This window comes from Galeopterus variegatus, unplaced genomic scaffold, assembly GCF_000696425.1.
Source record: "Galeopterus variegatus unplaced genomic scaffold, G_variegatus-3.0.2 Scaffold545, whole genome shotgun sequence".
NCBI classification, from domain to species: domain Eukaryota; kingdom Metazoa; phylum Chordata; class Mammalia; order Dermoptera; family Cynocephalidae; genus Galeopterus; species Galeopterus variegatus.
In genome coordinates this window covers 456,396-482,843 of record NW_007726656.1, presented here as the reverse complement: position 1 = coordinate 482,843, position 26,448 = coordinate 456,396, and the positions used below count along the sequence as shown (strand labels likewise).

General features: G+C 38.6%; 1 protein-coding gene across 2 annotated transcripts in view; it reads left to right on the top strand.

The window, feature by feature from the left end:
- The window catches only part of RCBTB1 (regulator of chromosome condensation (RCC1) and BTB (POZ) domain containing protein 1), a 41,967-nt gene that overhangs the window by 8,672 nt on the left and 6,847 nt on the right, over positions 1 to 26,448 (top strand). Inside the window, exons 4-12 of one of the 2 annotated variants that reach the window (XR_550298.1) lie at positions 2,865 to 3,031; positions 6,090 to 6,248; positions 9,026 to 9,133; positions 9,543 to 9,685; positions 10,796 to 10,986; positions 14,054 to 14,180; positions 16,839 to 16,990; positions 17,510 to 17,640; positions 22,361 to 22,587. Coding sequence is in view for 1 of the 2 variants with exons in the window: in XM_008569931.1 (XP_008568153.1) it covers positions 2,865 to 3,031; positions 6,090 to 6,248; positions 9,026 to 9,133; positions 9,543 to 9,685; positions 10,796 to 10,986; positions 14,054 to 14,180; positions 16,839 to 16,990; positions 17,510 to 17,640; positions 22,361 to 22,501 (1,319 nt within the window). In the remaining variant the exon portion in view is untranslated. Of the gene's footprint in view, positions 1 to 2,864; positions 3,032 to 6,089; positions 6,249 to 9,025; positions 9,134 to 9,542; positions 9,686 to 10,795; positions 10,987 to 14,053; positions 14,181 to 16,838; positions 16,991 to 17,509; positions 17,641 to 22,360; positions 24,691 to 26,448 lie in introns of those variants that run through there. The other variant, XM_008569931.1, reaches the window with a different exon arrangement.

Sequence of the window (26,448 nt, the reverse complement as noted above, 5' to 3'; positions counted from 1 at the left end):
CAAGTTTGTTTTTCTGTCTTTCAGGAGTTAAAACACTCATAGGTTTGCATATTTATTTCACTGATCTAACATAATATTGTCAGTCATTTTTTCTAGGTCTTATACAGTTGCTTTCAGTCTTGAGCTTTCAGTCTTGAGCCTCATCATTCTTAGGATGAAATGTCCCATTTATGGTTTCTGTCATAATTTCTATAATAGGCAACACCTCTTGTGAGATACACTTTAGAGGTTCTCTAGATCTGCTCTCTGTGTGTGGTCTGTTGTCATTCTAGAATAGATATCCAGAAGGCTGTTTAAATATCAGTATCTTTCCCCTAGTTGCTTGGGGGCTATTGTCAGTGAGCCAGTAGCCTAACTGTAACACTTGGATTTCTTTTGTCGCTCTTGGATATCATTGTTGCCAGGTCTAGATTGTCCTTTACAGGTCAGGGTGTTTTATTACCATGAGAAAGAGAAGAAACCATAATTCAGGAACACCTACTCTCCATCCTCACGTGTGCTGTAGGAAGAATGCACAAAACAACAATACTTCAAGTGAGGACATAAAACAGAAAAGTTATCTCTATCAGGATCCCCCCAAAGATAAAGTTAATTAAAAAAAAAAAAAAAAAAGAAATTCAGAGGCTTCCAGTCAAGATGGTGGAATAGATGGTCCCCAGCGTCACTCTCTCTGACAATCAACCAGTTTACAACTATTAAGAAGCAACGACAGCCAAGCTGAGGCCACTAGTGCTCAGGGGAAGAGGAGGAGAGATCTATGAAGTTCATGAAGGCAGGAGAAGCCACGGTTAGAGAAAGAAAGGATCACTCCCACCATTTTGAGCCCCAGCCACTTCAAATCTGGAGCTGGTGAGCGTATGGAGCAGAAGCTGGCAAAAGCCACAGCTGTGCCCTTCATATAAAGTTGCTTGGAGATGGCAGGGGAGAAGAGGACCTTGGTGGCCTCCAGGCCAGAAGGACCACTAACAGGGTTCCTGTGGACCCACACAGGAGTGAGGAGCCAGAACAAATGAATAAAGGAGCCACTCAGAGGCCGGGGAGTCATTGCAAGTGACCAGAGCATGGCCCATCCTATGGGAAGTGTTTGGAGCACGGGCAGCTGGGGAGATGGGCCCACCGGGGGAACATTGGGGCACAGCATGGACAGCTGATCTGCTCCCCAGTCAGTGCAGGACCACTCAGAGGAGACTGGTCAGGAATATAGAACTGCAGGGGGTGCAGTTTGCTGAAAAGTCTCAGTTCCAGATCAGAGTTTTCACACAACCCAGGTGTACTGGAACTCACAAGACCTGGAAGTACATACAAGGTCAAGAATTAAAACCTGAGCTGCACAAAAAACCTTCCCCAGGGAATCAGCAGCAAAGCAACAATTAAGCTCAACTACAGGGCTCAACTGCTGGTCCCCACAGGAAGTTCTCCCATTTTAGAAGTGAGCAGAGGACAGCAAATTGGTTCCAGTGGTGGGAACAGTGAATAATCCAACACAGAACTGAAAGAAAAAACAAAATACCCACAGATCAGAAACAAAGTTTGATATTTACTATTAAAAGTCTCACATCGCCAAGAGCACCTAGAAAACCTAGAAGGACCAGAAGCCCCCTGGGCTCCCAAGCCAGGGCATTGGGGGCTGAGAGCCTCAGCTATGACCCCCAACATCTGCAACCAGCCCATCAATGACCACCAATCCACCACCAGAAACACCTTGGGCTCCCGAGCCAGGGTGGTGGGGGGCCAAGGGCTTCAGCCACACCCCCATGACATCTGCATCCAGCCCAGCAATGACCAAACTACTGCTGGAAGCCCCCTGGTCTCCCCTGAAGGAATGAGGGAGGTGCCATGGGCCTCAACCATGCCCCTGTTCCTTCCTCCTTTCCCACCCTATTTCCTTCCCTATTCCCATCTCCCCTTCCCCTCCAGCTGTTCAGCAACAACATCTCAGAATGTAAAAAAAAAATAATATTAGTAAATAAACTTAAAAAAAAAGAATTCAGACAGAGCAGCTTCCAGGTTGGTGAACATGTCAAGGTGCTTGGAGGGTGGCATGCCCAGCCCCTCCCCCATGCCCTGTGCCTCTCTTCCCTTTGGCTGTTTCTGAATTGTATCCTTTTACAATAAGCCGATTATACTTTCCAAAGATAGCCACAAGAATGTGAGTGAACATGCTGCAGAAGATGCCAACCCCCAGCCATCAAATCATCCCCAGTCTCTGAAAATTCCTGAGATCACATGTTTCGTGAAGCAAAGACAAGCCATCTTCCTTATCCCCGTCCAAATTCCTAACACACAGAATAAATGAGTATAATAAAATGGTTGCTTTATGCAAAAAACAAAAAACAGCCAGATTTCATACTATTAAAATTGTCTGTTTGAGAGAAGCTCTGTGATTTTTGTTTCCTCTGCACATAGTGAACCTTCTTCCTCTGCACTTTGTGAATAAGTGACCTCCCCGCCGCCCCACCCAGGGTTCCCTGAGACTTGGTATTTGGTAAAGTAATAGTAAACATTAGTGTTGAGATTTCATGTGTCTTCTTCCTTTGGCTTGGTACCCAACACAGGAATTATTGAGATGAATCAAAGTGTTTAGAAATTAATTTTTGTATACATACTTTGGCTTCTGACCCCAAAGCTGATCTTTGTTCTATGTTAGTATCAAGTCCTTTCATTAAAGATCTTGCACCTGTTTATCCTGTTCTGTCATCCATCCCTCTCTCCCCCACCTCCCATCAATGGTTACTTTATAGAGAGGAGGGTGCAATGTGAGAGAATGAAGGTTGGAGAATGAGTTGTGCAGAGTTCGGGAGAAGAAAGTACAGAGGTTACCATGTCTTTTTGGAGCTGATTCTCTGTGTGCTTTTCATGTATAGATGGAGTGGTTTATGCCTGGGGTCACAATGGATACAGCCAGCTTGGGAACGGGACGACCAACCAAGGTGTTGCTCCCATCCAAGTCTGTACCAATCTCTTGATCAAGCAAGTGGTTGAAGTGGCTTGTGGTTCACATCATTCAATGGCTCTGGCAGCTGATGGAGAAGTAAGTGCACTGCTTTTATTCTTTTTTTAAAAATTGTGGTAAAACATGCATAACATAAAATTTACCATCTTAATTTTTAAGTGTACAGTTCAATGACATTAAGTACATTCATGTTGTGCAGCAATCACCACCATCCACCCATAGAACTGCTTTCATCTTGCAAAACTGAAACTCCGTACCTATTAAACATTAACTCCCCTTCTCTCCTCTCCCCAACCCCTGGCAAGTACTGTTCTCCTTTCTGCCTCTATGAGTGTGACTGCTCTGGGTACTTCATAAAAGTGGAATCACACTGTAGTTGTCTTTTTGTGATTGGCTTATTCCACTTAGCATCATGTCCTCCAGGTTCATCCACATTGTAGCATGTGTTAGAATTTCCTTACTTTTAGACCGGCCGCTCACTGGCTGAGCGAGGTGCGGGTGCAGCACCGAGGTTTGCGATCCCGTTGCCGGTCCCGGTCTGGTACGGGCGTGACACTGAGGGTTGCGATCCGTTGCCGGACACGAAAAAAGACAAAAAGGAAAAAAAAAAAGAATTTCCTTCCTTTTTAAGGCTAAATAATGTTCCACCAAATTTTGATTATTCATTTATCTGTTGATTGACACTTGAGTTTCTTCCACTTTTTGGCTATTGTGAAAGTCCCCTGCTTTAAAAAAAATGAAATAATGACCATATTTGTAACTGGCATAATGGGACATACTAGCCCTGTGTGTGTAGCTAAAAACATTGCAGGAACACACTCTTTCTCTGACATATCTGTATTATGTAACCATGATTGGTCTCTTGATGACCGTGGAATTCCTTCTTAAGCCAGTTGAGTCTCATGCTCTTTGATAAGACTACAAATCATATGTGTATGACAGTGTTCTCTACTTTTGTTGTTCATTTATGACCCCATCCCTTGTTTTCTAGTATGTGTGATAATGTTGAGAAAATAACTATACCAACATTCGTAGGTTCTATACCATTGTTCAGCCCACAGTTCCATGCTTATCTTAAAGCTTACCCATCCTATTGACTCTGCCTTCTAAGTTCTTGTATCATTTTGTTCCTCTCATTGCCTTTGGTCAAGTCTTGTCATCTCCTGCCTGGACTATTGCCATAGTCTCTTCCATTCCATGACTCTTCAATTGATCTACCTGTCTAATCTTACTTCTCTATCCCCTATGGTTTCTAAAACAAATTACATCATATCGTTCCTCTGTTTAAAGTTCAGTGGTTACGGTGATTTTACTACATAGGACAAGTTATAGATGAAGAAACCCAAAAGGTCTGGGAGACCAAGGATTCACGGCCAGGATATCCTGGAGCCAGGTGCAGCATACAGGCCTTATGCCCAGAATCCACTGTTTCCTAATCCATTTCTCGGTTAGTAGAATTACAGTCCCAATTTTTAAATAAAAGGCAGTGTCATTGCAAGGGAACTTGTGATATTCGAGGAATGCCAGCAGAATGGTTGTTGAAATTAGACAGAAGTTGCTAATTTATACAGGCTGGATTCCTGCTTTATTTTAACCTTAAGCATATGCTACTTTGGATAATTGTGCCAAATATTTGCATTTTTAAACTAGATATTCCTGTGAATATACTTTGAGGAAGTGTTGCGGATTATTTATTTTCTACTTGTGAAAGGAACCTGTAGCACATATTCTTTTACGACATCAGCAGTGGGTTTTACTGTTGCCTCAGACAGCATCAGGAAGTGCTGACAGAGGAAAGAAGGAATTGTGGAAGCAAAACTCAGGGTGGGTGAGGACCATCTCCTGCAGGCATGTGAACGGGGGTGGATTGTGGGGGTCTTAGAAATTCTCCTAGTGTTGGAGGAAGTTATCTTCTCTTAATCTCTCTGGTCACTCTCCTGTTTAATAGGAGCAATTGGTAATTAACTTGGAGTGACTTTTTGTTTTGTTTTCCATCTTTGTTGTTAGTTTTTAACTAGCTTAGAGACCTGTTTGTGTCTCTCTTCGTTAAAAATCTGGTTTTCAGGTTATGGCAGATAACAGAGCAAAAGTAAGCGTGGTATGCGGTTGGGGTGGGGAGCCGCTTGAAGCTGACAGACAGCAAATGAGAACTCAGAGCAAATAGTACTGAGAAAAGCCTCACGACCTGGGGTCATTGCTGTAGGCAGACATCTTCTTAGCACTTGTGAGCACTACTGTGTTGTAATGTGAAACTGTGATTAATAATTACAACCACAATGATCCTGAGTCATCAAGGGGAGGCTATGTAATGCCTAGAATTGTCAATTAGTTAAGACAGGGAAAAGCATAGTATGGTTTAGAAGGGTTTTCATGAAAAATGATGAGTATTTGTGCCGACAGTTGAGCAGATTTTTTTATATTACTGATACTTATGTGGCCTATACCTCGTTTCCCACTGAGGCCAGATTAAAAAATATACATAGGTGCTATAATTATAGAGGCAATGTAGCCTAGTGGTTAAGAGGATAGTGAGACTGCGTGGGCTTAAATTCCACTTGTACGGCTTACTAGCTGTGGAACCTCAAGCAAGTCACTTAACCTCTCTGTGTTTCAGTTTCCGTATATAAAATGGGTATGATAATATTACCTACCCCAGGGTCACTTTACAGAATTACTGTGAAGATTAAACAGGTTAATTTGTGTAAATCATTTAGGACCATTTAGTGCATTGCAAGTACTCATTAATTGGGTTTATTTTATTTTATTTTATTTTTTCGGCAGCTGGTGAGTGTGGGGATCCAAACCCTCAACCTTGGTGTTACTAACACTGCACTATAACCAGCTGAGCTAACCGACCACCCTCCCCACCTTTTTTTTTTTTTTAATGATGTTAAGCATTGTTTTTTGGGGATTAATGTCAGCCAATCACTGCCCTCATTTTTTTCTTTTTTTTTAAATTTAGCAGCTGGCCAGCAAAGGGATCCAAACCCTTGACCTTAGTGTTATCAGCACCATGCTGTAATCAAGTGAGCTAACTGGCCAGCCCCACGTGGGTTTATTTTTATTTTATGATTATTTGTGTTAGAGGTAGAGTTTTCACCCTAACCATTCTTTTTCTTTTTCCCCTCTTTTGTAGGTATTTGCTTGGGGCTATAACAACTGTGGCCAAGTGGGATCAGGATCTACAGCCAATCAACCAACTCCTCGAAAAGTTACAAACTGTTTACATATTAAGAGGGTGGTTGGCATTGCCTGTGGTCAGACCTCCTCCATGGCTGTTCTGGACAATGGCGAGGTGAGCTCTCTCTCCATCCCCCTTTCCCCTTCCACTTCCCTTTTCAACTAAATATCAGTTTCTTCATGAGGTGCGGTATGAGATCAGGGTAGGAAGAGTGCTTTGTTTTGGTAGCTCCGTTGATAGTTAACTGGTTACTGAGCTGCTCCTCAGTATGACTGTTTTAAATTCCAAGATTTATCTGCAAGTAAAGATTCTAGCATGTCTAAATGCTTATAGGTGTGTTATAGTCTAATGCTTATAGGTGTTTGTGATTTAATGTAATTGATCAAAGAATTTGATACTACCTCTCACTTCAAATGAAAACGTCAACTCTGCAATCTTTTTTTTAATATTTTTATTTTTTATTTTACTTCTCAGTATACATTGTAGTTGATTTTCATGCCCCTTTACCCATTCCTCTCCACCTCCTCCCCTTGCCCCTCACAACTGTGCAGTCTTTAAAATTAGCTGATGAAGTCTTTGTAGAACCATCTGCCTATACTTTGAATATTTTTTCATGGGAGGAAGCATCTTGCAAAACCAGAATTTTTTTGTGTTGTTTTGTTTGTTTTTTGACAGCTGGCTGGTACAAGGATCCAAACCCTTTGACCTTGGCGTTATGAAGAAGAATTTTTTTTGTCCTGATTGTTTTTAGCCTCTTTTAGAAACTTCCTCTTCAGTTACCCTTTACTGTGGTCACCTTTGAGCTGATGGTTACTTTTATGAAATTATTTCTGGTTGTAACTTCTACTTAAGTGGGCTGGTTACTACCTATGCATGTTTTAGTGCATGAAAATTATACAAAGATACTTCTTTGGACACAGATGTAATGGCATCATGCAGTAGGGCTACTGGGGTGCTTTAGAGTTTACCGATTGCACACCTATGTTAGCTTATTTTTTAATCGATCCTGATTACCACCATGACTTCAGAATTCCTTGAGATAGTCATCTAATATCCTCCATTACAGTATTCTCACTTCTTTGTTTTTTAAAATAAGTTTAATTTTTTAAAATTAGTATTATGTAGTTAATTTTAACAAAGGAAAATAAAATGTATAAAGTAAAAAGTGAATATCTTTTCCACAATCTTGTTAATAGTTTGATGCATATTCTTTTGCACTTTTCTGTATGAACAATTATATATGGATGAGTATAGTTACCTTTTTTTTAAAAAATGGGATGATTATACCTACTACTGCTTTTCTCTTGCTATTCTGCTACTTGCTTCTCCCCTACCCCGTTGGACAGCCTATGTTTTATGTGGATCTATTGTCAGACCGTTTATACAGCTTTTCATCATAACAGCTGCTTGGTTTTGCTTCTGTTGGTAACCCGCATCCAGAGCTCTACTGATGGACATCTTAATTGTTTCTGAAGTTTTGCTGTTATAAACGGTGTTGCACTGATTTTCTGTATTGCTGTGTATATATCTTTGTACACTTATGCAAGTATTTCTATGGAATCAGTGCCCAGAAATAGAAGTTCTGGGTGAAGAAGGATGCCATTAAAAATGGTGATAAGCTGTTGCCAGATTCCTCTCCAGAAAGTTCAGATGTGTTAAGCTCTGGCACTGGATGAAAATGCTTTTGACTGTCTCTCACTAGGATAGGCCAGCCCCCTCTTCTCTTCTATCACATAACTTCGAAAAGCCCCAGTATACGCCTGTCTGCCCTGCATTGCTGTGGGGCTTGGGGCCACTGCAAATCTTGGGTTTCTAACCTGAGCTAGGCCTTTTTGCGTCTGTTCCTGGTCAGTGCTTTTTCCTGCTTCCCACACTGGCTACACTAAACCTTTAGCGCTCCTGTCAAACCTACACCAGCTCCATTACTTTCAGCAGCTGGTTCTCCTTCCTCTCCAGGTATCTAAGGGACCCCCACGTGAGTGAAGCCCATGTTTAACCTCTGTCCTGTCCAATCCTTCTCTTGGTCCCACTGTCACTCCTTAGTTTGGAGCCTTTTCAGAGCTCACCTAATTGCTGATGAGAGACAAAATAACCTACTAAATGGTCTTCCTCCCTCTCATCTTATACGTTCCAGTCACCATTCATGTTGTGGGCAGCATGATCTCTCAAAAATGCAAATTTAGTTAAATTTGTTTTGAAACATTTCAGTGTAAAATTCATAGGTGTAGTCCACTTTCCCCTGTATGGTTTTTTTTTTTGTCATTTTATCCCCTGGTCCTTGCCTTTCCTTCTGGTCTTTTCTCCTCCCATGACCCGAGACGTGTCCAGCCAGGCCCACCCACTTGTCTTCTGGACCTGCCTCTAACACAGTCTGTGCCTGCTGCCTGGAATGCCTTTGCCCCCATCCGTCCTGCAACCCTGCTCAGATCTCCACTAAGAAGTCTCCCCTAAACTTTTTTCCTAGAGCTAAATCCTTTCTCCTCACTGTTCCTATAGTGCCTTGATTATATCTCTACTGTAGTACTTGCGACCTGTCTGCAAAAAATTGGCAAGTGTCCATCTCCTCTGTTAAACTGTGATCAAAGACTTATTCCTAGTACCTTTCACAGAGTCCTCACATACAGTCAGTGCTTAATGTTAACAAGACTTGGCTTCCTCATATATAAAACAGGAAAGGGTGACTTTCTAACTAGTAAGTCATGGAACTGATGCCAAATTCTGTGATTCCCTAGCTGCGAAATATATTCTATTTGGAGATCAGTTGTAGGATCACATAAACTAGAATACATGTGTTGAAAGTATCTGACTTGTTTAGATGGACTGGATTTTTATCTCTTCCTTCTTGTCAGCAGTTTTAAAAGCCCATTCTCTCCCTTTCTCTCCTCTCTAAGGTATATGGCTGGGGCTACAATGGCAATGGTCAGCTGGGCTTGGGAAACAATGGCAATCAGCTGACCCCTGTGAGAGTGGCCGCTTTACACAGTGTGTGCGTGAACCAGGTACGTGTAGTGACCTCATGCTGGCTGGTCCCCATCTGTCTTCCCTGCTCCGACTTGGAGGCATATTGGAGGTTTACTCTTCAATTAGGCTTTTCTGGTAATACTCTGTGCCTTCATTAACCGTATTTAATATTACATCTTCCCTAAATTCCCGTGAGAAGAAAGAAGACCATGGTGCTGGCACGTCAGTTTTGGCAAGTTAAAATAAAAGAAAACAAAAAAATGGAAAAATTAATTCAGTAGCCTAGGTTTAGGCTTTTCTAATGCTTTTTTAAATGTTTCAGCAAATGTCAGTCTACATCTGATGATGAATTGGCATTCTGCAGAAGCTGGCTGTAATCCTTAAGTAGATGTTTTCTCTGTCCTTCCTGTTTTCCTGTTAATGGTAACCATTTAAATTTATTTGCAGATTGTCTGCGGCTATGCACATACTCTAGCACTAACAGATGAGGGCTTGCTCTATGCCTGGGGAGCTAACACATATGGGCAGCTGGGAACTGGCAATAAAAATAACCTGCTAAGTCCAGCACACATCATGGTGGAGAAAGAAAGGTAACTTGGCTGTGCCGTGTCTTGGTACTTTGTGTGTGTTGTGGCCTTGGGACTGTGTGTGGCAGAGCTGCGGTTGGTGTTTGGCTTTGTGACTTTCTATTTATTAACATCCTCATGTTGAGCAAAAGAGTTTTGAGTACCAGCCAGAATGAACATGAAGTTGATATGATTCTTATGCAGCTTTCTAAAAAAAGCTGTGATTGACAGGCGTGAACACAAGTTGGTGTAATTCCTGTAGACTTCTTGTTGCTCATTTAGTAGGGAAGTCAAATCGGGTCTGTGACCATGTTGAAATTCAAAGTGTGGTATAAACTTTTTCTTTGAGTCAACTAAAACAGCTTTTAAATAAATGAAACCTGCTCTTGAAAGGCCACTATCTGTTTAAATATCAGTTTTATTTAATGAGTGTTACTGGAATAGATGCTTAATGTTTGTTTGGAAAATGGTGAGGTCTTAGGCACTAAGTCTTGGAGGGGGTGTTGACTTTTGACTCTGGAACCCTGCTAACAAAGCATACTGAGAAATGGACGAAGTGTGACTTGAAGTCCTTCAGATTGAAATGTTCAAAGCCCATAACCCCAAGACCAGTGCTTAGTAGCCTAACAAGTGTTCTGAGCTCTGGTTGGGAATGAGAGAAGAAGTTGTAGGAGGGTACTTCAAAAAGTTCGTATAAAAAATAGAGTTAAAAGATAATGTGAATCTTTCCATGAACTTTTTGAAGATCCCTCGTACTTATGAGGAAATGTATATTGAAGACGGTATTTTTTTGCTACTATTTAAGCCCCTAGAACTGTCAGGACATTTTGTCAGTGTTCATTTTCCTCGTTTACTTTGATTTCTAGTGTGTTTTTTCAGGTAGGTTGTCCTCGACAGTATGTATTATTTATCCTAAGTCAGAGCAAGCATAGGGTGAGAAGTGAGGCAGTCAGGAAGAGGGAAACACAGTGCCCTGATCTTTTGGTTCTGTTGATAGGACTTAGCAGCTGATGTCCCTGGATCTTGGGCTATTTTTTGAGGTGTTCCAAGCATGAACTTTGTAATTAACTTGTGTGGCGTGCTGTGGGCTTCTGTGATAAAGAAGTGACATGCATTTTTCTTAAAACTTTTCAGGGTAGTAGAGATCGCAGCCTGTCACTCTGCCCACACGTCTGCCGCCAAGACCCAAGGTGGAAACGTGTACATGTGGGGCCAGTGCCGGGGCCAGTCGGTGATCCTGCCTCACCTCACCCACTTCTCCTGCACAGATGACGTATTCGCCTGCTTTGCCACCCCCGCCGTCACGTGGCGCCTTCTGTCTGTAGGTAAGAAAACCCAGGGCTACTTCTGCCCAGGAAGAATGGTACTATCAACTGATCGATTTTCCTATTTATTTGCTGGTTGTAGGCTCCTTTAGGTTCTAGAATGTTTTATTCTCCATTAACTTTAATACTTTTCCCTAAATTAGATTTGAGTAATCACATTTATTCCTATATTATGAATATACCCATAGACGACTTATTTTCTCTCCTCAAGTACTTTCATTTTAATCAAGATCAAATTCACATAAGATTAACCATTTTAAAGTGTACAATTCAGTAGCATGTAATACATTCACAATGTGGTGGAGCCACTGTTTATCAAGTGCAAAAACATTTTCATCACCCCAAAGGAACCCTGTGCTCAGGAAGCAGTCACACCCCATCTTCCCTCCCCACTGCCCCTGGCAATCACTCATCTGTTTTTTGTTCCTGTGAATTTACTTATTGTGGATATTCATAAAAATGGAATCATACAACATGACATCATCTTTTGCTGCTTTTATATAATGTTTTTGAGGCCCATACATAGTGCATGTATCAGAACTTCATTCCCTTTTATGACTGAATAATAGTCCATTGTACATATATACCACATTTTTTTTTTATCCGTTTATCTGTTGATGGACATTTGAGTTGTTTCCACCTTCTGACTATTGTGAATAGGGCTGTTATGAACATTGGTGTTTAAGCATTTGAATAACCTGTCCTTAAGTGCTTTGGTTATACTAAATTGATTACATAATTCCATATAATACTAATCTAATCAAAGATGAACTTTTAAAAAAGTGAAGAACTTGTGGTGTTTCAGGTAATGAGTTAACTCCATCTTCTTTGTCTCTTTGTCATTCAACCAGCTTCAAATTCTTTATTTTGGAAGGACATCAAAACATGTATTATAAAGGGTAGGGAATTCAGAATGATCTTTTATTACATAATCTGTACCTTTTCTGAATATTATTTTCTCTGAGTCCATTATTGGTTTAAGATATTAAGGTATCTTATGGCTGAGTAGCCATTAACAGGGTGATTTTAATCTCTTTTTCTTTTATGTCTTGTTCATTTCTGCCTTTTTGCCAATGTATTTCTTCTAAGGTGTTCTTTTGTTTGTAAGTAGAGGGAATAAGTGGGTCATGATGCTGTGTACTTAAAATTAATGTACTTTTTGACAACCAGGGAATTTGGGTTGCTCAGCAATTGGTATAGGTTAGTCTTCTAATATGGGTTGTGCTCAGGTGTGTCAGACAGCTGGAATTGTATCATCATTAGGTGGCTAATCGTTATGGTCGTGGGGGGCAACAGTATGTTTAGGAAGAGTTAAGGTGCTGCTCAACTTAAAGTGGAACCAACTGAACATTTCTTTTAAATTAATTTTGCTAGGTTCTTTAGCCATAATACAGTATTTTTTTTGCAGTGAATATTGCAAATAGAAGAAAATGAGTTCACTAAGCCGGACTGTTTGGCCATAATCACACTTACATACAGCGTGCAGGGCCAAAGCACTTCTGCACATGTCCTCAGGCTTCTGAATACTTATCCTGGAGCTGTCTGTAAAAGGCTTCCCCAGGTTCTTGCATCTTAAAGTAGCACAGGCATCCTTTTCAAAACAAAAGTCCTAACATTTGTAATGTTAGGTTTGGAAAAAATATAGTCGTTGAATATATCTTTTAGATAACTTCTTTCCACCCACTGAAAATCAGAACTGTTGTTTTCCTCTCAGTATATGATCTCAGCTGAGTGTTGGGAAGGTCAGATGGTGAATTCATACTCTTAGGAATAATTCTTCTCTGAAAGGAGATGTTACACTTGTTGCCAGAAACAAAGAGGGAGGGAGGGTCATTTCAACCCTATGGCCAGATGCAAAAGTTGAAGCACTGAGGATAAGCTGGTTTTTTGGATGGGTGGGGTAGCAATCTAGACCCATGGACTCCTTACCCATCTTAGTCATTTCCTTTCTTTTATTCACCAGCGATCCAGGATAGAGGGTCAGGGAAAGCCTGATTTTTGAGGGGCTTTCCACCTTTCCTCCATAGCCAGGAGAGCTCTGTGTTGTGTGTGGTTGAGGGAAGGCTATAGATTGAGGTCACAGGGCTTAGGCAAATAATATTTCTTAGTCATTGTCCCTCCTCTTAGAGTTGCCTTGATAAATACCAGGGCACCGAGTGACACAACTTCTTCCCAGACATGGACAGCTGAGCTCTTTAAGTCACCTTTCTCAGCTCGTGGGCAGGTGAAACCTGTCTCCTACATCCATAGCAGTTTCCTTCAGTGCCCAATGAGGATCTCTGAAATTTTTTTATCTCCCTGTTAGCCACCCTCTACTTTTTTCCCTTCTTTCAAACATGTGACGCATAAGAAAGTGTTGCATGAATTTGTACAAGTACCTTTACTTCATTATAACACAGTTCTACTTATCAGGTAACATGATCACATGTTCTTGTAAAACTGTTCCCTTTGCATATACATTGTCTCAAAATAAAGTTGCTTTGTTTTGAGATAGTGTGTAAGGATTATTCTTTATACATTGATATTTAGGGCTAAGAGAGATGTTTAGATTCCAGATCCCTAGGAAAAAGAGTTTTTCTGCTTAGGCACATGCCTGCTTAACATTACCACTTAAGTGGTTAGTCTGTTTCTTGGACCTCCTTGAGTTGAATATGCAACTACACCAGAGTAGAGCAAAGATGTTCTCAGTGTTTCAGTCAAGGGAATTTGACAAGTTCTTAGTACCAGAAGAGAACCACTCAGGTTTTGAGAGTAGTGGTTGTATCATCATGGACTACCTGTAACTTTTCTTTTAAATTAATTTTTCTTTTTTAAATATACATTTCTAATGTTTAACTAAGATTTTATTTGGCCTTTCCAAATATTTTTATTTCTTTTTGGTAGTTTATAAGCACAGGGTACTTATTTTAATACCATGAAATTGATTTGTCAAATAAGGCATGAACTCTTGTGAAATAAAAATCGAATAGAATTACCCACCATGCTGATGATGGTTTTTTAAAAAAATCTTTCAGATCTTGAATCTGTTTCCTGAGATTTCTGTATTAATAGTGTTTGTTGCTTTCAGAGCATGAAGACTTTTTAACAGTTGCAGAGTCACTGAAGAAAGAATTTGATAGTCCAGAAACTGCTGATCTGAAGTTTCGAGTCGATGGGAAATATATTCATGTCCATAAAGCTGTTTTGAAAATCAGGTATTTTTGCATGAGCTTAGAGATGTCAGTAACCTTACTTTCTTTTTGCCATTTCTATTTCTTTGTTATTCCACAAAATGAATACTGATAAGAAATAGCCTTGGCAGTAGAGAGAAATATCACAACTTAATATTTTTGCAGATAGTGTCAATCCATTTACTATCAAAGAGCTTTGTCTGCTCATGTGCCTTTTAGAGAAAGTATAATGTGGGAGTATAAGTATTTGTCTATATTGTTTTTTTAAATTAAGGTTCTTAGGAATACTTATGTCCATCTGAAAATGTGTTTACATGGTTAAAAAATATGCAGAAGGTTGTCAGTGAAAAGTATATAGGTCTTCTTTTAACTGTTAAAGATTGATTTTCCCCAAGTAGAAAACTCTCATAGGAATACTGGACTTCTGGCCCTGAGGGACATCTAAATTTTAATTAAAGAAAAGTTCTTTAGATGTAGTAAATTGTAGGAGTTTCTCGTATAAATGTGAGGAAACTATGCATTTATTATTAACTCTTTGGACTGTTGCTCCCTGAGGTTGCCATTACAGAGAAAGAGGCACATAAAATCAGACCGTTAAACTGTCCATTTACAAGTCTTTTTGGAAATTTAGTTAAAAACTTATTTGTAAAATAATACATTTTAAGGGAACTGAAAAGTCATATGTCATTCATTACCTAAGGGAGTAAATATTTGAATCGCGGTATTAATTGAAAAGATGAACTGGAAATGTTTCTATCCATGAACCTGTGCTCAGCCAGTCTGCTGCTTTCATGTACAGTTTTCTGACCCACTGCATCCATTATTCTTTAATTAGACAGCGATTTCTTTTTTACATTTCAGATGGAGTACAGTGGTCCCCCTTATCCTTGGGGGGATACGCTCCATGACCTCCAGTGGATGCCTGAAACCACAGATAGCACCAAACCTTGTATATACTGTGTTTTTTCTTATGCATACATACCTATGATAAAGCTTAATTTATACATTAGGCATAGTAAGAGATTAACAATAGTAACTAATAATAAAATAGAACAATTATAACAATATGCTGTAATAAAAGTTATGGGAATGTGGTCTCTCTCTCTCAAAATATCTTACTGCACTGTACTCACCTATTTCCAGACCTCAGTTGATAGGGGGCACTTGAAACTGCAGGTAAAGGGGAGGACTACTTTAATCTCTTATGTAAGTGGAGCCATTCTTTGAGTATTCCAAATGGATTTTTGAAAATATTTTATGTCTCTTTGTACTATATATCACATTAAAAGAATTTGAAAGGGTGATTTTTTTAAAAAAATGTATAAAGTGGGCCGGCCCGTGGCTCACTCGGGAGAGTGCGGTGCTGATAACACCAAGGCCCCGGGTTCGGATCCCATATAGGGATGGCCGGTTCGCTCACTGGCTGAGCGTGGTGCTGACAACACCAAGTCAAGGGTTAAGATCCCCTTACTGGTCATCTTTTAAAAAAATAAATAAATAAATAAAAAATGTATAAAGTGGACTGGCCCCGTGGCTCACTCGGGACAGTGCGGCACTGGTAGCGCTGAGGCCGCGGGTTTGGATCCTATATAGGGATGGCCGGTGTGCTCAATGATTGAGCGTGGTGTGGACCACACCATGCCTGGGGTTGCGATCCCCTGACTGGTCAAAAAAAAATGTATAAAGTTGGGCCGGCCCGGTGGCGCACTGCTATAGTGCGCCGCTTGGGAAGCGCGGTGGCACTCCCGCCAAGGGTTCGGATCCCACATACAGACCGGTTCCCGCTCACTGGCTGAGCAAGGCGTGGGAGCAACACCGAGGGTTGCGATCCCGTTGCCGGTCCCGGTCTGGTACGAGGGCGACACTGAGGGTTGCGATCCGTTGCCGGACACGGAAAAAGACAAAAAAAAAGGAAGAAAAAAAAATGTATAAAGTATGTTATACTTTAAAAAAATCCAATATTCAGAAATCGGTTCCTCATGCAGGTGGGCTTGTGCATGTAAATACAGTTTAAAAAGACCCACTCAGGTTTTCTTGAAATAAGTGACTATTCTAGTGAAGTTGACTGTTTTATAAATAATTTTGTAATAGGCTTGAGAGGTGAAGAGAGGGAGTAGACAAGGCAGGGAAACAAAATAGGAGTGGTGGCTGTTTTTAAGATGAGTCAGAAGAGAAGAAAAATCACATCAGGTAATGGAATAATAATCAGCTTTACATAATCCAGTTAACATTTAAAACATTTTCAAGAGTTTACTGGTTATGTAAAACAAACAAGTGAATCATTTAAATGATATTAACGTATAGTCAGAGTTTTGAACTCTCATTTCTGGATTTTTTTCATTGTTTAAAATGCATTTCTGTATGTCTTTTAAAAAATAAACAAATGAGCAAAAAACTTGATCAGAGTGGGAACTGTCAAAAGGAAACAGCAGTGCTGTTGAAGTGCTGGGTAGTTCTAGGGTCCGCGTATAAGTTTTAATATTTAACAGGAGATCTCAAAAATGAAAGTGTATATGAAAGTTGTACATAAAAGCCCTTGCCAGGGAATGTTTTTAGGGTGCTAATTCTAAAGGTTCACGATCCTGTTGTGTGTGGGCCCAGATATAGTAGTGAAGGAACCCCTAATATCTGCTTATCTGATTTCATCACCTTAATTAGGAAACTTTTGCTGTTCTGTTTTAGGTGTGAACACTTTCGATCCATGTTCCAGTCTTATTGGAATGAGGACATGAAGGAGGTGATAGAAATAGACCAGTTTTCCTACCCCGTGTATCGTGCCTTCCTCCAGTACCTCTACACAGACACAGTGGATCTGTCTCCTGAAGACGCCATAGGTACCCGAGCCGCACCGGACTGGCCAAGCCGTGTGGGCAGGCAGATAGCTCCTCACGTGCTTAGAGTAGCGAAATGTGAAAAGTTTCAGGTTTATTGGCTTTTACATGGTTTTTAAAAAGGATTTGAAGTAAATGTCTTTAAAAATAGTATTGTGTCATTGTCATGGTTAATCATTGCAGACACAGTTTATGACTGTGGACTTATCTTAATTTTTAAATATTGACGTATAAGTTGCTAATGGATTTAGCATTTTGGAAGCAAAGTTTGGGGGGAAATTTCATGTTTTTTCTTTGGTACTATAGAAAATGTCGAATAAAGCGTATAGGAGAGGCATGTTTTTGGAGGTGGGAGAATTAGGGAGTAAAAAAGAATTTATTTATTCAAATTCAGAATGTTATTTGCTGAGAAACTTCTACTGACTTACTACATAACTGTTCACCAAAGTGAAATATGTATGTTTCTAAATTATAGGAAATTATTGTAAACTTGATGAAATCTTTCACACTTTTTACTTTTAGGTCTTTTGGATTTGGCAACATCTTACTGTGAAAACAGATTGAAAAAGCTCTGTCAGCACATTATCAAGAGAGGAATTACTGTGGAGAATGCCTTTTCATTATTCTCTGCTGCGGTCAGATATGATGCAGAGGTAACATAAAACAGCAAACAGAAAACCAAAGCCACTCTTGTTTAGTCAGTGAACTGATTGATCCTTAAAAATTGAAATCTGGCTTTGCTTCTTTATTTTCTGTTCCTTGTTTCTCTACTTCCAGTTTAACTAAGATAAGAAACTAACTGACTGAGGTCCCAGCAGCTGTACTGCAGGTTGGACTATAAGGTGCCACACCCAATTGGACTAACAAACTGTGTATTTTAGTTTCAAGTCTTTCTCAGGGTCAGCATATATGTTTTTTCAAGATCCACTTTGCTGTGTCCCCAACTCTACCCTGTCATAAGCCAAGAATGCTGTATGATTTATATCTGTGTGTGCTCTGAAATTCTATTATTGTCTAATTATAACTTACAGTTATTCACATGTTAAGAACTTCATGTGGGCTCCTTTTTGTTTTTGCACTGGATTGCATTCTTAATCTGGGATTCATGGATTTCTATGAGAGTCTATGAATTAATGGGCTTTTAGGAGTCTGAAATTTTGTTTATGTGCATTTTTTTAAAGTTAAGAATCAAAGCATCAGACTGTAAGCTCCTCATGAGCAGGAACTGTATCTTATTCATCTGTGACCCTACAGTGCCTGGCAGGTATTAGATACTTGATGATAAATGTTGAACTCAACGAAGGTAGTACCACCTAAAGAAGGCATTCAGGACAATTAGTGAGCTAAAGGTTGGTGACATTCAAGATGTCTAGCTAAGGTATGCATGTTAAATAACACAATTAGCCTACTATAGGTATTTTGTCATCATTTGACCAGGCAGAATACCTGGTATCAGGGAATTTACCTGCAAAGGTCTGTAGCTATGGCCTTCGAGGTATAACAGAGGACAAACTTCATATTTATCACACTTAGAGATTGAGGTTGACCATTACATCTCGTATTTTCAAAATGTATCCTGTTTTTGTTTGAGGTTATATTATAATTATAAATATTTAATAAGGTCAAATATAGCTGACTTTGCCTGAGGCCTGACAACAGATAGAAAGATGATCAAAGTAAATCACTTCTGACGGAAAAATGGAGGTTTGAATTTTTTTCCTGTTCTTCCTGTGACACCATAAACCTCTTTCTTAGAAATGCGGGGGTGGCTGGTTAGCTCACTTGGGAGAGTGCGGTGCTGATAACGCCAAGGTCAAGGGTTCAGATCCCCTTACTGGCCAGCTGCCAAAAAAAAAAGGCAACTAAGAATAGAAATGCTATTTCTTTAGGTTTCATTTCTACCCAGTGATATAATTTTAAATTGGGTTGATGCCATTTCTTTCAGTTTGGTGATTGATTTCAGAATCTTCTCTGTGCCTCTCCAAAGTCCTCCTCCCATTAACAAGTTACACACTTGGGATTACCAGGGAGATTACACCAGTCAGAACAACTTGGTCAGAGGCAGACATTTTGGCTGTAGTTACTGGAAATTTCTACCTCCTCTGCCGCTAAAATCTACCCTGTAAAGTCTGCAGAGAAAGCCTTATGCCTGCCACTTGTACCCATGCCAGCTGATCATTTCTTTCACTAGTTTTCATTTTTCTTATATTAAGTATGCACATTAAAACTGTTCCTGTGGAGAGACTGCAAGTACATGTGATTACTCAGAGCCGGTCACAGTGTGGGTGTAGAGTTGTCACTCAAAAATGTATGTTGAATTAAATGAATGAATGAGTGAATTGTATTTGAGACATCTCACCGTGAAGGTATGCTTTTAAAAAAAATGTTTAAAAAAACAAACCCCAAAACATAAACCCCACAAATAGTAGACATTCAATGTAGAAAAATTAGAGAATACAGAAAAGACAAAAAGAAAAAAAATAGCGTCTTTCTTTCTAGGGTATATTTTTTAGGTTCTGATACAAGCTATATAATTGACTAATGTACATTTACATTTTATTTTCTTAATACTATAGAATGTACTAAGTAAATAAGTGAAGTATTTAGAGTACAAAAATAAAACCCACTTACTATATTAATTGATTGGAAGCTACTAATAAGTGAGATTGGAAATTAACTGCCAAAACTGTTATTTTCAGGAGCTCAACTTAGGGATGCAAGATGACTTTGCCTTCCTTCTGGGGGTCAAAATGCTAGAAAAATGGAGACTACCTGCTTCTCATATTTCTTCTGTTTTCTATAAAAGTTATTACGGTTCCTCCATGTCCACTTTGACAAGATAATTTTGAAGCAACAAAATGTATAGACTCAGTAATTACAAGGATTTGAAAAAGTAAGCTGATTCTTGTGGAGCCCATGTGTTATAAATGTATTATCAAATTTCCTACAAGTTTAATCAAAAAGGGCTTGAAAAAGGAATGCTTACATATTCCTCCAGTACAGACCTGAATAAATATTGATGTCAAGGGAGAAAATGTGCATAAAATATTGTCTCAAGACAGTTCATTATCACATTATAAAAATTTTGGAATGATTCTTTTTATACTGATTTTTTTTCAAGAAATGTTTTTCTATGTATATTTGAACATTAGGAGAAACATTTGGGAAGTATTATTTGTTTAACCAGAGTAGGGAACTTTCCAGAAAAGGCTCTTTGCTGAGCAACTTACAGCTTATGATTTTGCTTTTGGCCGGAAGCAATAAATATGAGCCTAGGGATCTAATTCAAAAATTGGTTCCCCAACCAGTATGAGTATTGGAAAGCTTTGTGCTAAAGCTTAGATGGTCAGCATTTTTTTTTCTTCTCTTAGTGCGCCAAGTGAGGTTTTCCATGATCAGTAGGCTGTGAAACATTTTTTGTATACTGAGAGAAAGCACGCTCATTTTTTCTCATATGGTAGGACATTTAAATATGTTCTGAAAAACAAAATCCACTTTGATCTGTAATATTTTGTACTTGATACACTATAAAATGAATTGTAGACTTATGGTTTTGGGTTTTGTTTTGTAATTATTTTAACAACAGGTTTGGACAGAGTTAGGTGTGGATCGTGATCCTTTGCCATCTGGAATGTGTCTCAAGGGTGGCTTATGACACAAAGGCAACCTGTCTCACCCCCGCTAACTAGTCTTCCAAAGAAGTGTTAACATTCACTTCTTTTAGCTGTGGAATTTTAGGACTGGATAAGAACTTTGTTAAAGGCTGAATTAGCATTTAAAAAAATAAGGATATTAAGACTATCAATTCTTCGTTTTGTTTTGTTACTAAAGAAAATCTGTGGAAAGGAAAAACAACTTATTTTCAGAGTTTGTATATTGATTGGAATAATTTAAACGTTTAAAGATTTGGAATGAATTTATAAATTATTTCAGAATTGCAATTTTAAATTTTCATCTTCCTTGTTAAGTACAATAAATCTATATTATCTGATTTGCCTTTGAACCACTTTATTATAATCTCACCATAGAATATCATAAACATAGAGTATAGTTTCTAATATCAAGTAGACTGTATTAGACCCCTCGGTTTTACACCCTTTTCTTCACTTCCCTGTTCCATGGACCTTAAGAAGACTTTCATTCTCTTATGAACTTTTTTCATCTACTGGTCAAAGAATCCTTCTTGTCTTTCTTGGAATTCTATTTTTTTAATAATTAAAAAAGCTTTGGGGCCGGCCCGGTGGCGCACTGCTACAGTGCGCCGCTTGGGAAGCGCGGCGGGGCTCCCACCGAGGGTTCGGATCCCACATACAGACCGGCCGCTCACTGGCTGAGCGAGGAGCGGGGGCAGCACCGAGGGTTGCGATCCCGTTGCCGGTCCCGGTCTGGTACGGGCGCGACACTGAGGGTTGCGATCCGTTGCCGGTCACGAAAAAAAAAAAAAATTAATTTAAAAAGTTTTAAGCCTAACAATCTTGAACAATGTGAAGCTAAGACCCTGCAGTTTAAACTGGTTCAATAGAACCCTAAGTATTGACCTTCAGTGTAGAACTTACCAGCTGGCCAAGTTATAAAACTCAAGCTATTTGTGGTAAGAGCTTTTAGTATGATTTGCTTATATATATATATTGTCTTCGTATACATTCCACGTGCCTAACTGATTTAATAAATATATGTTCCAACATTTAAAGGAACAAACAATATTAGAGTTTTGGAGGGGATGAAAGGATATATTAGCATAGGCAGAAATTGATTTTTAAATAGTTCTGGTTTACCACTTGTATAGGTTACTTTCCTGTGGAAAATCTATCTGTGATGGAAGAGGGGTATATATATTTTTGTAGCTTCAAAAATGAAGTCATTTTTATTAGGAGAGCATGAAAATGAATTTAAGATTTTGGGGATTTTCTTTTTAATGTGTCACTTTAGGTTGACCACAACGGTTCATCACTTTTCTATATTTCTTAAATTTTTCTCTTCCTTAAACCAACTAACTCACATGTTAATTATTTTCTCTTGCTTGAATATGACAAAACACATAATATGGACTAAAGTGGCATTTGGCTTTTTACATCTTTGAGAATAACTAGTCTATATGATATCCGCAGAGAAATGTGTGTGTGTGTGTGTTTTAAAGAGTCACACTTGAGTTAGGGGAACCATTGCTTTTTCTGTGTTGTGAGTAAATAGTATGAGTTTTTCTGACACCTGTCTGTGGTCACTTGTTTGCCTAGTTTGAGGCATCTGGCCTCTGAAATATGTTTTCTGGGGGAGGGTGAGAGATTTGGGGTAAGGGGCTTGGAAAGAAGTAAATCAGTCATAGTTAATAAAAAAAGGCCTCTTCTTGTTTTTATTTTTGTTGTGTGTGTCCAGGATTTAGAAGAATTCTGCTTTAAGTTTTGCATCAATCATTTGACAGAAGTTACACAGACTGCAGCATTTTGGCAAATGGATGGCCCTCTGCTAAAGGAGTTCATTGCTAAAGCCAGTAAATGTGGAGCCTTTAAGAACTGAAGCACAAGCTGCTGGGTTTGTGAGTGCTCAGGGGCACTGCTGATGCTGTGCCCAGTGTGTGCTCTACGGGTGATGTAATTCTGCAGGTAAAAAACCATCAGGTTTTTTTTTTTTTTTTTCCCACATCTGTGACACAGTCTCTGTGTAGGAATACATGAAGGATGTAACGGCTTTTCTTGAGCCCATTTTAAACAACTCTTATTTGCAGATATGTATATTTTAAATGTGACCTTTCTTATATTTGGCCTGGAACATTGTAACAAGTTTAGCTGTTTTTGTTTTTGATTAGAGGAACTTCTGAACATGGATAGGGGAAGTTGGTAATTACCCTCCTGGGCCATGCATCAAGGACGTTTTGATACCAGAAATTGTAATAGTTTGTGAATTGTGAGATGAACTTAGAGGCCCTACCATGAATTAAAGATGCTGGAAGTGCTGCATTAGTTGCTAGTTCAGGATCCTTACTGTGAAGGAATAGTTAAGATTGTTTGAGGCTTTTGTTTGTGTGCTTCTGCTATCGATGACTTTTTTTTAACTTCAAGGTATATCAAAGTAATATTCAGTTTAACATAAGTTAAAACTATTAAAATAATTATGTAAAGATAAATTTCTAGGTTAGCCAAGATTTCTCTTAAGATTTAAGTGCATGAAGAGTAGTAATTTTGAACTATCCTTGAAAAGTTGATAATGAAAGAAACCGCATTTGGATAAGGGTGAATATTTTATAAATTAGAATCTCCTTTACTTATTCAACAGTGTTTTATTTTTTATTTCATTATGGTAGGATTTGAGAACTCAAATTTAAATTGTCCTCCTCTTTTTCCCCTATAAGTGCTAATAACTGTTGAGGAAAATGACGACGTACAGTGTACTCTTGCCTGCCTTCCTAAGTTATTGCTGCTCAGTCATCAGGTCTGCTACACATAATGTAAAGAAGTACTTCTTAAAACCGACTTTCTTTTAGGGCTTAATGGAATTTGCTGTACCTCTTTAGGCCAAATACCATCACAAATTTGCTTATTTGAAACTACACTACTTTTCATTTTTGATGTGCCTCTCCTTTTAATTGTATTAGGTACAATATTTAACTCAATTTAATCTTGAGAAAGGGTCAAAATTAAGATTTTCTTGAAAAGATTCTATTTAAAATGCACGTTTTAAAAATCTGGTTATGAAACATGACTTTGTGATGTAAGAGTGTTCAACCTTAAGTTTTATCATGTTATGTCCATTGAGCTTGCTTTAAGAATGAAGCTTTGTTCTGCTCTCTGATATGAACTTGTTTCTGTTTATGTGAGCTCCCCGAGTGAACTTTCCGTGCTTGGAAGGTCCCCCTTCTGAACTTGGAGCCTGACTAGTTTCAGAGCCAAATTAACAAGAGGGCAAAGACATGCTGCAGCTGCTATTTTTAGCAGTGTTTTTAAACGTGTGTTTATTGGGGTAGGAGGGGGAGTGAGGCCCCATATATAGGAGTTCACTGATAAGCAAAATACATGCAAACCTAGAAGTCCCCGCCCCCTTTTCTTGATCATCACAAGTGATTGAAGCCCAATAAATTATTAGGTTAGAATTAGTCCTATAACATGATAGAATTTTTCTTTCTAGGTTGATAAATTCACATTAATTTGGTTATTAGCTATGATGGGTAGTGTTTGTAACAATTACTGTTCTGTAGGGTTATGTTCTGAACAAAATGAGAACTTCAGTATGTTTACTATTGCTCTTACTTGAAAAAAAAATTTCAAAAAAGCACAAATTAAAGTAGTAAGTAGATCCATATCCATAGATAGTTCGTTCATTCAACAAATATTTACTGAATTCCTAATATAGGTGAAGAACCACCTCTCATATTAGATTACTGAGTAATTTGTATGAGTATGTATGGAAGTGAAGAGAACAAAAATAAGTCCTTCAAAAAATACTTGAGTATCTTTTTAAAAAAAATACACTCTTGTATTTTTCTACTTGGTTTTGTTGTTAATCATAGCAGGAGATGAAAACTATTCTTTAAATTGGTTTTTTTCCATCTGATGTAATAATGGAAGCCAAAGTATTCACATTTCTTAAAATAGCCCTAAATGTACTCTTGTTGAACTTCTTACTGGAACAATGTTTGATACTCTAGTATATAGGCTGTATTTATGTAATGTTTAGAATGACATATTAATAAAGTAATCCATTAAAACAGGCATGTAGAGTTGTTTTCCCCCCCTCAACAATCAGCAGTATGCATCCTTAAAAAGGAAGGAAATTGACACATGCTACAACATGGATAAACCTTGAGGACATTATGTTAAGTGAAATAAGCCAGTCACAAAAAGACAAATAGCATATGATTCTACTTACATTATGGAAAGTAGTAGAGTAATCAAATTCATGGAGACAGAAAGTAGATTGATGGTTGCCAGGGGCTGGGGGAGGGAATTGGGGAATTGTTTAATGGGTTGAGAGTTTCTGTTTTGCAAGATGAAGAGACTTCTTTGAATGGATGGCGGTGATGGTCGCACAGCAATATGAGTGTGCCGTTGAACTGTACATTTAAAAATGGTTGAGGTGGTAAATTTTGTTATGTATATTTTGCCACAATTTAAAAAAAAATTCAATAGTATGATTCTTAACAGGTATCAGGCTAAAATAGGTACCACCATAAACATGTCAACTGCTTGATTTTCAACTAATACACACACATACATCATAGAAATCCTTGAATTTTATTTCTGCTGAAAGATAGTACAATTGAACTGTCACAGCGGAAAAATATACGAATCCTTCAGGGGTAATGGTAAATGAAGGGAAAGACATAGTTCCTATTAGCAAGGAATATATAAATTATTAGGAGAGAGGGGAGATAGGTTTAGGAATTAACAACACAGTAAGATATTTATGAACAGCTTTTCATAATAGAACCCAATCTGGTTAACATGATAAGGAGTTGTTCTGAAGAAACTGCTTGTGAAGTATAAGTGAATACATAACATGTCCTTTTAGCTTATCTCCAAAACAATGGGTAAGTGGAAGAGCAAAAAACAAGCCAGGGCCTTTTAGAAGGAAACATTGGCAGAGAGAGAGAGAGAGAGAGAGTGTGTGTGTGTGTGTTTGATTACATATCCCACAGTGCCAAACACTGTGCCCTGTGCTTCACATACATTTTATTTAGTATATACATTTTGTCCCATAACATAGGTAGAATGAGGCTTAGATAGATTAAATAATTTGTTTAAAGTTTTTCAGTAGCGACATAGCTGAAGTACAAATCCAGGTCTGTTTTCGCAGTTTGCCCAATGTTTGCCTACTTTTTGACCACTAAACACATGTTGCTACATTATGCCAAGTTACCTACTGTGAATGATAGATTAAATTTCAAAGTAAAGCAGGGAACAAAAGTTTTTCAGTAAAGATCATGACATCAAAACCATTAGATAAGCTTTGCTGTAGGATGTTGTATCAATAGGAAGCTGGAGTCAGATAGACCAGGGGAAATGTTTATTCAGTGGGTCTCAGATGGAGTCTTGGCTTCTGTAGTTTTTAAAGTGCCCCAGATAATTCTGATGTACAGCCAAATTTGAAAATTACTGATTTACGTTTTTGTCCTTCAAGTAATAATGACTTGGGCTAGGGTTACCATTACAACAGGAATGGAATGTTCTTTTTGGTCTATGTTGTAGTCTTCCTTTAACAAATAGTTTTTGAGAACTTAGTGTGTCAGACACCACGCTGGGGACTCAGATCAAATCCATTCTGAAATGTAGCATTATTGCAAATCAATCAGAGTACTATGGTAAAGAGAACTGTTAATATTTTCAGGAGTCATACATGGTAGTATGTGCTTAAAAATCTGAATTGTATATCGTTAGGTCGTAAAAATCTTAACAATTAATGTTTTTCATTCTTGCATATTCCCACTGCTGTTCTTATTCATAGAGTCCAGTTTTAAATGTAGGCATAGG